Here is a 13,001-nt window from a genome sequence, read left to right on the forward strand (position 1 = left end):
TGTATAAGCAACTGGTGTGCTATGAGGTACTCTGACCTCACCACTCTGTAGCATATTTCCTTTAGTGTGTTGACTAAAACCACAATATGGGCAGATAAAACAAGGAGTCATTCTGACCTTCATCTACAGGTGGATGATCTAAGATCATTTAATCACATAAAATAAAACTCAGTGAATTGTAAACGGATGTAAATAAAAGCTTGAATATCGTTAGCTTCATAGCATAAGTGCCTAAGTCATTTTTTGGTCAAATTGAGATTTTTGCCTAACTTTACTCCCCTACCACTGCTGCATCATCCTGTCCGTCTGCCTATGTCATCACAAAAAAATGACTTAGGCACTTATGCTATGAAGCTAACGATATGCATTTAACTTATAATGTGACCACTCTCTGCTCTCTCGTCTTCAGCTTGTTCAGAATGCTGCAGCCCGGCTCTTGACAGGCACTCATAAACGTGACCATATTTCCCCAGTCTTGGCTCGTTTACACTGGTTTCCAGTATGTTCTAGAATTGATTTTAAGATTTTATTGCTTGTTTGTAAGTGGATTAGCTCCCTCGTAGCTCTCTGATCTTTTAACTAAAAACACTGCAAATAGAACTTTTCAGTCAGCTGTTACATTGCTTCTGATTGTTCCTAAAAGCAAACTAAAGCACAGAGGGGACCAAGCGTTTGCCTGACCCTTTGGAGCAGTCTGCCTCTTCAAATTAGGACGTCTCCACCACTTTAAATCCCGTCTGAAAGCACATTTCTACTCCCTAGCTTTTAATTGTGACTGAGTTTTTGTTTTGTTCTCTTTAGATGTGTTTGTTTTACTTTTTGCTTTGTATAGCACTTTGGTCAACCTCTGTTGTTTTTAAATGTGCTTATAAATAAACTGATTGATGGATTGCTTGAATACTATAAAGTGTGTGAATGGGGGGAAAAATACATTTTGGTTGTGTTGTTATGGGTGTTCTTCAGTTTATTTCATACAAAGGATGAATAATGAAGAAAAATATTCTCGATGTTTGCATTTTTATTGTTAAAAACATCTCAAGATGGTGCTCAGGCACATTTCCATAACAGATGGTGTAAGATCTTCATGCAGTACTGGTGAGACGATCGGTGGGACAGAAGGTTAGGCAAGTGGACACTCCACTGTAGAAGGAAAAATGGAAAGTGTAAGGTGATCAGTGCACAACATCACTGTATTCCAAGCTGTTTTTATATAGAACTTCACCACCAATGTAAAAGTACCGCTTTTAGGAAGAAGGACAGTAAATTCAGGAAGGATGCCGGTCTGCAAGCAGAACTGCCTGAACTTCTCCTGCACCTCATCGCTGAGGTCCAAACTACGTCCTGTGAAACCACGTGATGTAAATCTGCTGCAGTGGGTGTAACTTTGCTAAACGGTTTACTGAACACAGCTAAATGCAACTTTACCAAATAGTCTGTTAATGACAAAGGTTTCATTCCCTCTGGTGTTGAAGGAATAGGTCAGGGCGTACTCATCATACTTCACATCAACCATAAGCATGTCACTCACATACCCCCAGTCTGACAAAAAGGAAAAAAGCAGAAGAGAATATGTGAAAAAATAATACTGGATGATGATGATGGAAAATTATTCGTTTCCTCTCTTTGTGGGCGTACTCACGCCGACTCTTGTATGTGAATTTTCCAGGCACCTCGGTCTTGTTGGCTAAATTCTCCATTTTCTGACATGTATCATTACTGTCGCAAAGACATCGCATTAATCTCCAGTGTAAATATTTTAATGCTATTCAAATGATATTTGCTCTGTCTGTCCTCTCGCACTCACATAAGACTGAAGAACGACAACTCAAGACCTCCATCTTCAGTTGGCGTAATGATGGCCGTGCCGGTCTTCATATTGGCTTTGCGACTGACAAACCACTGGCCATTAGAGCAAATTCCAGTCCGGTACCACTTACCTGCCATCTGTGGACACACAAATGGAAAGCATTGAGAATTAGACAGAAGCACAAGAGCTGTTTATTGTAACACAGAATATGTATTATCACACAAAATCCAGCGTGAAACATAACCACATAACATAAATGGTGAAGTCATTATAAAAGTAAATTATGCAAAGGTTAGCCTCCCGTGTAGACTGCTAAACTGTCTTGGGGGGGGGGGTCCCTGCTTATCCCTGTTAGATAACCTCCAGTACCCCCTTTCCATGGCCCTAAGATAGACACATGGTTATGAAAATAGATGGGTGGTAAAATAAAAATGATTATCAATGATTCTTACCGCCTGTAAATCAAAGTCTGCCTGAGGTAGGATTTCAGAGGAAGAAACCATGAGGGAGCACAGTACCACTCCCAGAAGGGTGTGAAGTGAAGCCATAGCTGCTGATAAGTGGAGAAATGATGATGGAGGAGATCGCAAATGAAGATCTGGAAGTTGCTGTCCGGTGACTCTTTATATAGAAGAGTGAGATTATCTCCCCACCAACAGCTGCACTTATACAAACCCCAGGTTCTGTGACGGCTTTGAACATGTGACATTTTATGCAAACACCTGGTCAGTTTCATAACCACAAAGTTTATTCCTGCAGGGGCAGAATTGTATCCACTGTGTGAGAGGTGAATGTCAGACAGTTACCAAGAAAAACAGTAAAAAACACACAAACTAAACAAAAAAACTCAAATAACAGGACATCTAAGTTCATATCATAGAAATCACAAACTAAGGAGCTGCAAAGTAGTAAAGTTATAGTTACATGATTCATTTATAAACTACGTTTCTACTTTTAACAACGTAGTAGTTGCCTTCCAGTACTTTCTGTGGCAGAGATCACAAAATCAAATGCACCTATCAGCATTTGCAACAGTTGCAGAGACAAAACACACGCCCTGACAGAGATATTAACCTGAGATGCTTTCTTCGAAAATGTGGTTTGTCTTTTAAGGCTTTAATGTCTCATTTTAACCTCATTTCTCTAAAAACTACTGTGCAGTGTGTACCATCCCCAGAGTAAAAAGAAGAGCTTTGTTCACACACAGTTCAAACATTTTTTTTTCCAAAGCTGACTGATTAGGAATCCCAAAGTTGGCTTTCCTCATAAGTAATACACGGTCTCACATGACACGATCACTCCTACAGGAAGCAAAGTAAATGTACTATCATTTCATTTCACCTGTGACATGATGAAAAACAGCAGAATAGCTAACGCTAACAAATGGGTGTTGAAATGAGAATGTTTCATTTTCTGCTGTTTCATGGGTCAAAAAGGGCGTTGAACCAAACTGAACCTCACTGGCCGAATGTGCTGCCAGTGTGAACAAAAAATCCTGAACTTTCAAATAAAGTCTTGCTAAGCTAAGTCGCTAAGCTAACTCTGTAAATAAAAGACATCGGTGTGACTGAAATTGTTAGCTTAGGCACGAGTAGTTCATTTTTCTAAGGAGCACTGGACTGTTGCTGCACCAGTAGGCAAAACACCCATAAACAATATATTCATATAAACTGCTACTGTTATTAAGAGTAAACTTTAATCAGTGGTCCTTTGGCAAGTTAATTGTCCCGGCTTAGTCTACAGCAAATAGAAATCTTAAGGTCGAGACTGTCAACTGTTTTAATATTACAGTACACTGAGCACTGTGTTACTTTGTGTGAACTGCTGCTACTATTGTTGTGCAGTATCTGCTATGTGGTTAATCATATAACCTTTTGTACACAGCAGACAGAGTCTACATCCACTTTGTCCATCTGCTAAATAGCTTTAAAAATTGGTTAGGGAAGTGGCTTTGATTATAATACACTATACTGTGCCACTGTCACAGGACAGAGATCCACCAGGGAACATCTGTCAGGATGAAGAGCCTTTGCTTCTCTAAATATAAACCAAATACTTGTAGGAAACTTTGGGAAGAGGCATTTTTCCTCATGTTGTCTAAAGTTAAGTTAGCTTGGATACTTCTTACATTCTTGCTCTGCAGAAAGCCAAAGAGTTTGGACCTCTGAAAACATTTCCAGTACAGCTGGATTTGTTTGTAACTTTGGTCACCTTTGTATCATCCCTCAGATTCTTTTATCTACTGCACAGCTTTGAGACCATGATACCACTAGTGCTGAGGAGATGTACTAGTAACGTGTTTTGCTGTTAATGATTTCTCCTGCCTGCATTCCGTGCCAGTTATAATAGATCTTTAATCCTGGAAAACAAATATATGAAGTTTTGTCGCACTAATGGCTCAAGCAATCTGTATGTTTGTCTGTCAGTCTGTCTGGTCGACAGTTCACCTGATCTACTTCGGACTTGGTGGGTGTTTTGTTTGGATTCAAATAAACTCTGTGTGCTGTGACAAAATGGTCAAAGTCTGTCACCCCTGTTGCTTTGTCTCGTCTAAATGAAAGATGAACAGTATATCTGCTGCTGCTGTTTTAAAATTAAGGGCTGAACTCCTTGTTTTCTTGACTTACTTACGTACTTTTGCCTGTAGAAAGGGAAACTTGCATGTTTGTAGGTACAAATTCAGAACACTGGTGCATTGTTTTGGTCATCTTCTGTGATTATGTATATTTTATATTTTTTTAATTCACAGGTTCTTCTATTATTTTTTGTATCTAAATCTTTGCAAAGTGTGTAGATACAAAGACTTGATAAAAAGAAGGTTTTAGCTGTGCTGTTATGGATGTAATTCAAAGTATTAGTTTAAAAATTGAGTAAATCAAAAGATTTTAGCCATTTCATACTTTTTAATTCTGTGGTTATAACAGCAGGTGGATAAATGCAAAGTGATGAATATAATTTTGTGATATTATGAGCCCTCTTAATAACGAAAGAGCAGAGATAGTAAAGTAAAAAGCAAACTGTCTCAGGTCATCGACGTGAGATTTTCAGAACAGTGAAAGCTCCTCGGTGAGATGATCACCTGGACACAAGGTTAGGCAGCTGGGCACTGCTCTATAGAGAGGAAAAGGGAAAGAAAATGGAAAAGTGATCAGTGCATAACATCACTCTTGATTGCAGTTATTTTAAATAAAACATCTCAGAGGTAAAAGTACCGTTTTTGGGAAGGATGACAATATTTTCAGGCTGGATGCTGCTTTGCAGGGAGAACTGAATGAACTTCTCTTGCACCTCAGCGCTGAGGTCCACACCACGCCCTGTGAAAACAGATGATGTAAATCTGCTGCAGCAGGTATAGCTTTACCGACCAGCAGAACAGCTTAAAATGGATTGAGCAGAGTGTAGAATCAGAGATAAATGCCATATTACCATATAGTTTGTTAACAACATAGCTTTCTTTCCCCTTTGTTTTGATGGAATGAATCAGGGCATACTCGTCATACTTCACGTCGACCATGCGCAAGTCACTGAGATACCCCCAGCCTGACAAAGGGAATGCAGCAGAAAAGGGGTCATGAAATTATCAAAGCAGAAAAGGCAAATGTACTAGATCGTTAAATCGTGCTTCTGTGTGTGGGTGCACTCACGCCGACTTGTGTATGTGAACTTTCCCGGTATCTCAGTTTTTTTGGCCAGATTGTTCATTCTCCAACACGAGCCATTAGGGCTGCAAAGAGATCACTAAAACATTAATTCTTTCACATGTTGTCTTTCATATATATTTATATACAGATATATAGATATACATTCCTATTTATTTAAATGTCCATTGTCCTCATGCCCTCACACTTACCTAAGACTGGAATATGACATCTCCAGATCCCCGTCAGCAGTTGGGGTAATCATGGTCGTGCCCATCTTCATGCTGGCTCTGTGACTGACAAACCACTGGGCATCAGTGGCAATTCCAATCAGGTACCACTTACCTGCCATCTGTGGGCACACAAGAGGAAAGCATCGGGAGTTGAAAACTTTACTGAAGCGTTTTTGAAACACTTTCTGTGATCACCTTTACAAAAAAGTGATTTTTAATAACTCGCGTAAGCTTTGGAAGACAGAGGGGAAAAAACACTTCATGTGCGCCTTCTTCTTTTTCTTTGTTTTTGAAGATAGCTACATTGCTTTTCTTTATGAACACAAAAGTCAAAAAGTGAAAAGCCAAAACCATATAAGCAAGTTGAACATGCATTGCTGCTGGACTTACAAACGATATAGAGAATTAAATAAATACAATGATTATAGAAATAAATATTGTAAACTAAAACATACTAATGTAGCCATTTGTCTTACCGCCTGTACATTGAAGTCTGCCTGAGGTTGGACTTCAGAAGAAACCATCAGAGAGGAGAGCACAGCTCCCAGCAGAGTGAGAAGTAAATGCATGGCTGCTGATGATGAGTGAAGAAATGATGATGTGGGAGAGTGTGGATGAAGATCTGGAAGTGTGCTGTTGAGGTTCTGCCTGACTCCCTTTATATAGCCGAGGGAGATTACCTCTTCCCTCAGGGCCAGCGCACACACACCCAGACAAAACCCGGGTTCGGGGATGGGTTCACCACATGAACCTGCATGCATGGTTTCACAACCAAAAAGTTTAGCCACGCAAAGGCAGAATTCAGTGAACCATATGAGAGGTATATAGCAAACAGCTGGCAGGAGAAACACACAAAAACAAATCCAAAATTTGAATAACAAATCAGCTGGGATGTCAGAGAATTGGAAAGCAAATAAAGTAGTAATTAAATTTCAGCTTGAGTGGAGACAAAAAAAAATCTGTTTTGAAACAAAGTACACTGAATCCACAGTGGTAAACAAGGCTAAACTCCAGCGCTTTCTGCGACTGAGACCACAGAATCAAATGTAGCTGTCAGCAGATGTGACAGTAACGCGCACAGACAAAACACATGGCTCGCAAACTGGATTCCTAATCACACTTCCCTGTGTAGTAACCTGAAATGATTCCCTGGATAAGCTAACAATAATAAGTAAATACGTTTGGGGAATCTTTTTTCCACTGCTGTTGAGTGATGAAGAATCTCAAAGTTTGATCTGTTCTTGTTCACTACAAAAGGTAATCAATGGTTCTTCTAACAACCTTTTATGTGACAAGAATGAAAGTGTCACACCATCCATCCACCATCTATCTGGGTCCAGAGTGAACTTGCTTGTCTGATCACTACCCACAGATTGTGGCCTTCTGGTAATTTGGTTAAAACATAAGGGTTACCTTCTCGTGACCTAATTACTGTTGCATTTAGGCCAGATGCCAGTCAGTGACCCCCCTGGTAACCTCTGACTGCTAGGGAAACACTAGCCCAGCAAGTTAGCGTGCTGGCTGCCGGATGAAATCATTCCCAAAGATTACAAAGGATTACAAATCACTTTGTGAATGCTTTGGTTGTGAGAAGGCTGCAGCAGTTTCCCATACTTCACATGGAAGATGCAGGAGGTGTTAATGTAACTCCTGTGCTATACAAAAGCTCCATTTGCTGTTGCCTGCATTGTAGGCAGTGGGTGATGTTGCCTACTTTGAGTGAAGGTGTCTCACATTGTTTTCTCTCCCTGGGAAATGCTCACAATGAAGAAGTTGTCCTAATTTAGTTGTCTTGAGTAAGCATTAGTTTGTGTTTGTTTGCTGACATTTTTTAAAATTGTATTTTAAATTATCCTATTTTTAAAATGCCAGACTTTGATGGACAACTGATCGACATCTGCTCCGCCTCCCTTTAACACTTTGTACAGTGCTATAAATGATGCATAAATTATGTTGTTTATCCCCCTTTTTCATCTCTTTATGTGCACTTGGCACTAGTGATGGACACACCAACACAATCTTCTTTTATGTGTTTTTGTTCCCTCATTTAAGGCTGAATAGGTTTAATATTGGTAAGTCTTCCAGTGATATAATGACTTCCCTCAAATGTCTTAAACATGCTGTGAACCGACTGAAAGGAGCAAACACATTTCATTCCTCTGTGTTTCTGGGTGCAGACATGTTTCCTGTGGCCCAAATCTCAAGGCAGTGCTGACGGAGGATGAAGTGTGATACCAACTCAACCCATAGTGGTAGCTGTGGGAGGACTGCCATTAAGGAAGCAACCACAACTGTCCCCAGCCCACCAACTCATCTCTTTTGTGAAGGGACACAGATATTTTTCTTTGTGATTAGATTCCCCCCCCTCTTTGATTTCTATTTGTTTTAAGGAAACTGTATTTTTAAACTTACTTTAACCCCTTGCTGAGACTGGTTGCTTAAACCTAGAATCAAGACATCGATACACATCACAAACTGACTGAGCAACAGACTTAATATTAATGTTATTGGGTGTTTTTGTTAATGTTAAGCACAGAGTGGCCTGAGGGTGGCAGCAGAGGAAAAGCTAAAAGTGCTGGCACTGAAGTTACAGGAATGAAACATGCCTTCAAATGGAAGAAATGTATCGGTATAAGAATATTTATTGATGTGCTCCACCCAAAACGTGGATTATGAGAAATAATGCTAATTAGTGAACAGTGTGAAATGAAAATTGAGACTAGAAATTACAGTAGAATAGATAGGGTTTCATTTTCAATTCACACTATATGACTGAGAACAGTGATTTAACTGTTTACATAAATTATTATCTATAACAGAATAATTAGAGAAAGGATTGGCATGTGTGTTTAGATTTGTAGATCAGTGTTGAAGGCACCGTGAGACAGTTATGACCAAAAAACATTCGTTAAAAAACACACACAATAATGCAGCACACTGCAGAGAAGAAAGGCACAAAACGCACATTTTATTGTGTCCAAGGTGATGAACTTTGTTCTTGCTCTAACCATCACATGCAACATATTTTAGACATTATTTTAACATCTTACACTGAGCTAAGCTAGCCTCTTTGTTCTGTATTAGTTAGGCCTCTTCTCACAGATGCAGATCCTTCTATAACTCGTTTTTCTTGCCTTCTTATTAATTGTTTTAATATATCTTTGTTTCTTCTTAAATTTCCAACTTGACCAGTACAGTGGTGTCAGTATTTACTGAGTGCATGTCTGCAGAACGGGTCAAAAGTGACCATTTGTTTTTCTTTGGCTTTCCCTCTGATGCCATCTTAGGGCCAAACCACATTGCTACTGGATATTAAATTAGTAAAGGGCAGCTATCTAGTCTTGAATCCGGCAGTTTTGTTTCTGGTTTATCTTCTTTGATTTGAACTCCAGAATCATTTAATGTTTTTTTCATTTTGAAGTTTATTAGATTTTTTTGACTTGCATGCAGTGAGATTATTATTTTTTTTATAAAGACAACATATTTCCTTCTTACTTTCTGCACGTGTATAAAAAGGCAGGCTATAATGTCTGCAGTCTTCGATTAAATTTTATAAAAGGCACAAAATCCACAGACTGTCTTGCATGTGTCCAGGTCAAAAGCTTCAACAGAAAATGATGCTAAAAATCCAAACCCCAAACACATCTATGCATCTTTAAACAGTCATTAAAAACATGTTCCTATTAGTACCGCAGTCCTGGAATGTATTGGAAAAAAAAATGAAATCGAATTCTTCATGCATGCAGCACGAACAGTGTATTACCACGATGTCACCGAGTGCATTAAGTACAACTAGACCAAGTCAGTAAGGCTGGACCGAGGAGAAGCTGAAGCATCTGTCATGGTGAGGAACTCAACCCAGTTCTGATAGAAGCCACGAGAATACTCTCCTGTGTCAACAACGAGTCCCCACAGGCGGCTCTGGCCCGTTTTGTTCCTCAGAGCCAGCTGAGCCTCTCGCTCCGTCACGTTAAAGCTGATATTGAGAACTTGTGCCACCAAGAGGTAAAGCAGCCCACCTGCGACAATGCTGCTGTACCACGCACAGGTAAAGCAAAGTGCTGTGCTGTAAAAGTAAAGAGAACAAATCATTACTGCAACATAACACACCTTTTCTTCTCATACTGGCAGGACAAATTCAAGAAAAACACACCAAAAACAGTAATTAAAATTGTCATTGACGAATTGAAATAATTATTTAATGATTAAAGTGATTCAATTTCAAGGCTGCAGCAGAAAAAAAAAAATAGAGTGCTGTACCTAGACTGAGTGTAGACGCCGGGGCAGTAGAAGAGCGCTGTCATTAGATACTGATGAGGACAGAGGCTGCAAAGCACCAAACTGATCCCGTACAGAGAGGTCAACACAAACACAGAGAGGGTCAGCAGGAAACTGCGATGGTTTGCCTGTCCTACACAGCTGTTTATCCTACAACATCTCAACAGGGACACACAACACCAGAGAGACCAGGTTACATGTGTATCTCACTATCATGCTGTATATAAAATGACAGAACTGCTACATTTACAGATTTTATTTAGTTTAGAAGTGTCATGGTTCTCAAGATCTGCAGAGGTCGTGGTGTGTGTGTTTTTTGTCTTCGCCTCTCCCACCAGGGCGGAACTGGACCTTGATTCCCCGCCTCTGAACCCGCCCTGAACACACACCTGTGGCTCATTCACACTGATCCTGGCAGACTACTTAAGATGGCAAGAGAGGCTGCTTCCTCGCTGGATCGTCACATTACCTAGTGTCAGTGTAGCCTAGCCTTTGAAAGTATTCCTTGTGATCACCTAGAGTTTCCTCCTAACGTTATTTTTCTCTGTGTACAGGCCTTCTAGATTCCCTGCCGGTCTTCCCTGCCGTCTGGATTTCTGTGGATGTGTGTGAGTGAGCGTGAGCATTTTGGAGTGCCCATTCGTTTTTCCTCTTGGCAGAGCACTCTGCAAGAGGACTTTCAGTGTGGCAGAAAAAAAATCTAATTTGTAGATGTCCCCAAAATAATAATATTAATAGGAAAATCTAAATCCATCTGCATGAGTTTTGGAGTACGTTTATCAAAATCTGTCAAAAGGAACTGATTATGGAAAACTTGATGACATGTGATGTGTTTATGGCCTGATGAGGCCCATCATGTGCTTACTAAATTATGATCTAACAGTAAAATTAAACTATTTTTTTCTAGTATGGGGAAATGTAAAAGAGAGTTCAGTTCTCATCTGCTGATCAGCTGTGAATGTGACGTCCCCCTGGTCCAAGCTTCTGCTCAGGTTCGTTCCCCTAATCTAATTACAACACAAGAGGTGTGGACCCACAAATTCAACAGCTCATTTTAATTTCGTTGTTTATTTCAGCAGAATGGCCACCATGACCACCAATTATGCTGCCAGACAGCCTAAAAATGAAACTAATAGTTTAAGACATAAAGACGTGGATGTCCTGTAATTTTCTAAAACTAAATTCAGATAAAACTGAGGCTATGCACTCGGCCCTAATAAATCTTAGAAACATGATGTTAACCAGACACTTACTCTGGATGGCATTATCAGGGCCTTCAGCAACACTATGAGAAGCCTGGAAGTTGTTTTTGACCAGGATGTGTCCTTCAATGCGCATATGAAACAAATATATAGTGACACTTTTTTTCATGTGCACATTAATATATACAATTAGAACCATACAGTCTCAGAATGATGCCACAAAACTAGTTCATACATTCATTACTTCTTGGCTGGGCTATTGTAATTAACCCCTTAGCAGTCCTACAAATTTACAATTAGTCCCCTAAACCATCCAATGTACCGTGGGCGGTACGTCCGACTGCTAACAGGTTAATTATTATCATGTTATTCTATAAATTCCTTACCTGCCTCCATTATTCAAAAAAAACAGTGCAGTGACAGTACCGACAGGGATGAAAAAGTCATTTTTGCTTTATCTTTCTCTTAGTCTTTGGCTTTTCCGGGCTCCATGTACCCTCTTTTTTTCCCTTTTCTCTTGTTTTCCAATACCCCCACAGCCAGTCATGACATATGTCTGTGCCCCCGGGCCCGATTTGCCAGGGGTTTCCTTCTCTTAGACGGGAGTTTTTCTTTCCCACCATTGCATAGTGCTTACTCAGCAGGGACCATTTGATTATGAGGGTTTTTCGAGAGAATCTCTACCTTACAGTATAAAACACCTTGAGGCAACTGAATAAACCTAAACTGAACTGAATATTAAACACACAATGCTTTGCTTACAAAGGAAATATATAAACATGACGTGAAGTCAGACCCACCAGATACAATGGTGGTCCAAACGCTGGACACATGAGCCACAGGTTCGACAATGACCAGCCCGCGGTGGTCGCATTATTTTGCACAAAGGACACCTGCTCCACTTTGCTCCGAGGCCCTCCTTTGGGGTTTGCAGCTCTGCTGGTGTCCCTGAGGGAGAGGCTGCTGATTGGAGAGATCCATTATTTACTTGTGTGGACTCCTTTTTATCCTCCTGACTGTGAGAGTTGTGAAGGGCAGCAGTCACAAATCCTGGGCCTTTCTTGGTGTGAATAAGAGAGACTATAGTGAAGATCATCCCAGAGGTCACGGTGCACACCTGCAGCTGGCTGACGTCCCCACGCGGTAAAATCTCTGTGATGAAGAGGTAATACATGTAGGCCAGAGAGTACAATGCGAGGGTGAGGAAGAAGAGGGTGCGTCTCTTCTTTCGGTGCGTTGCATAGTAGTACCACAGCACCAGGCCAGGCAGAGCTGTCAGGACGGTTATACCCAGCAGGTAGTGCAACGCTGCAACCTTCAGCAGGAGAGGCAGCATCAGCAGGGCTGGGATCAGGGAAATTTCCAGATTTTCAGCCATGGCACCAAATACAGGATACTGAAATGTACTTTTAGATGGTACTTTCAGCCACCTACAGAGAACAGTGGTCATAGAGTTATAATTAGACAAATGTTTATTCATGTGTCTAATCATTTCCCTTTTCACTGATGGAATTTATTTTCAAGTTCTTGAGCTGCATGCAAGGTAAAATGATTTCATAGTTGGCTTTTTCAGGTTTGAGACATACACGATAGTTTGCTTTGACTCTAGAATAATAGGAAAGATAAGATATGACTTTTGCATTCTCAGGTAATCTCAGAGAAAACTTTTAGAGCCGCTCTAACCGATAAGAGGGGCCTGCCAAATAAAAAAGGAATAAAAAAAGAAAGAAAGAATGATATGTGTCCTCCTTTTCTCTCTCATTGTGAATTTTGGCACATTTTAGGAAGTAAAGTTAATTGTTTGTGGCAAATTATTAAGAATTTACATAATTCAAAAATCTAA

At 40.2% G+C, this 13,001-nt stretch overlaps 3 protein-coding genes across 3 annotated transcripts in view; all 3 read right to left on the reverse strand.

The window, feature by feature from the left end:
- Positions 1-1,022: 1,022 nt before the first annotated feature.
- Positions 1,023-2,382, reverse strand: LOC102197119 (lipocalin-like). The gene is made up of 6 exons (XM_005735427.1): positions 2,260-2,382; positions 1,805-1,944; positions 1,640-1,716; positions 1,426-1,539; positions 1,240-1,341; positions 1,023-1,140 (listed from the first exon to the last, which is right to left on the reverse strand). The coding sequence occupies exons 1-6, from the start codon at positions 2,353-2,355 to the stop codon at positions 1,121-1,123; spliced, it is 549 nt and encodes a 182-aa protein (XP_005735484.1). The 5' UTR covers positions 2,356-2,382; the 3' UTR covers positions 1,023-1,120.
- A 2,516-nt stretch (positions 2,383-4,898) lies between these two features.
- On the reverse strand, positions 4,899-6,247 carry LOC102197398 (lipocalin-like). The gene is made up of 6 exons (XM_005735428.1): positions 6,155-6,247; positions 5,658-5,797; positions 5,452-5,531; positions 5,234-5,347; positions 5,020-5,121; positions 4,899-4,918 (listed from the first exon to the last, which is right to left on the reverse strand). Exons 1-6 carry the CDS (start codon positions 6,245-6,247, stop codon positions 4,899-4,901), a joined length of 549 nt encoding a protein of 182 aa, XP_005735485.1.
- Positions 6,248-9,167: 2,920 nt separating this feature from the next.
- Positions 9,168-13,001, reverse strand: part of LOC102201835 (palmitoyltransferase ZDHHC23-like) — a 4,759-nt gene continuing 925 nt past the window's right edge. The window contains exons 2-4 of the mRNA XM_013911429.1: positions 11,959-12,588; positions 9,939-10,106; positions 9,168-9,744 (exon numbers count right to left, since the gene is read on the reverse strand). Of these exons, the coding sequence (XP_013766883.1) occupies positions 9,471-9,744; positions 9,939-10,106; positions 11,959-12,588 (1,072 nt within the window). The 3' untranslated portion in view covers positions 9,168-9,470. The remainder of the gene's footprint in view (positions 9,745-9,938; positions 10,107-11,958; positions 12,589-13,001) is intronic.

Source organism: Pundamilia nyererei, unplaced genomic scaffold (assembly GCF_000239375.1).
Source record: "Pundamilia nyererei isolate P.nyererei 1_Seehausen unplaced genomic scaffold, PunNye1.0 scaffold00064, whole genome shotgun sequence".
NCBI classification, from domain to species: domain Eukaryota; kingdom Metazoa; phylum Chordata; class Actinopteri; order Cichliformes; family Cichlidae; genus Pundamilia; species Pundamilia nyererei.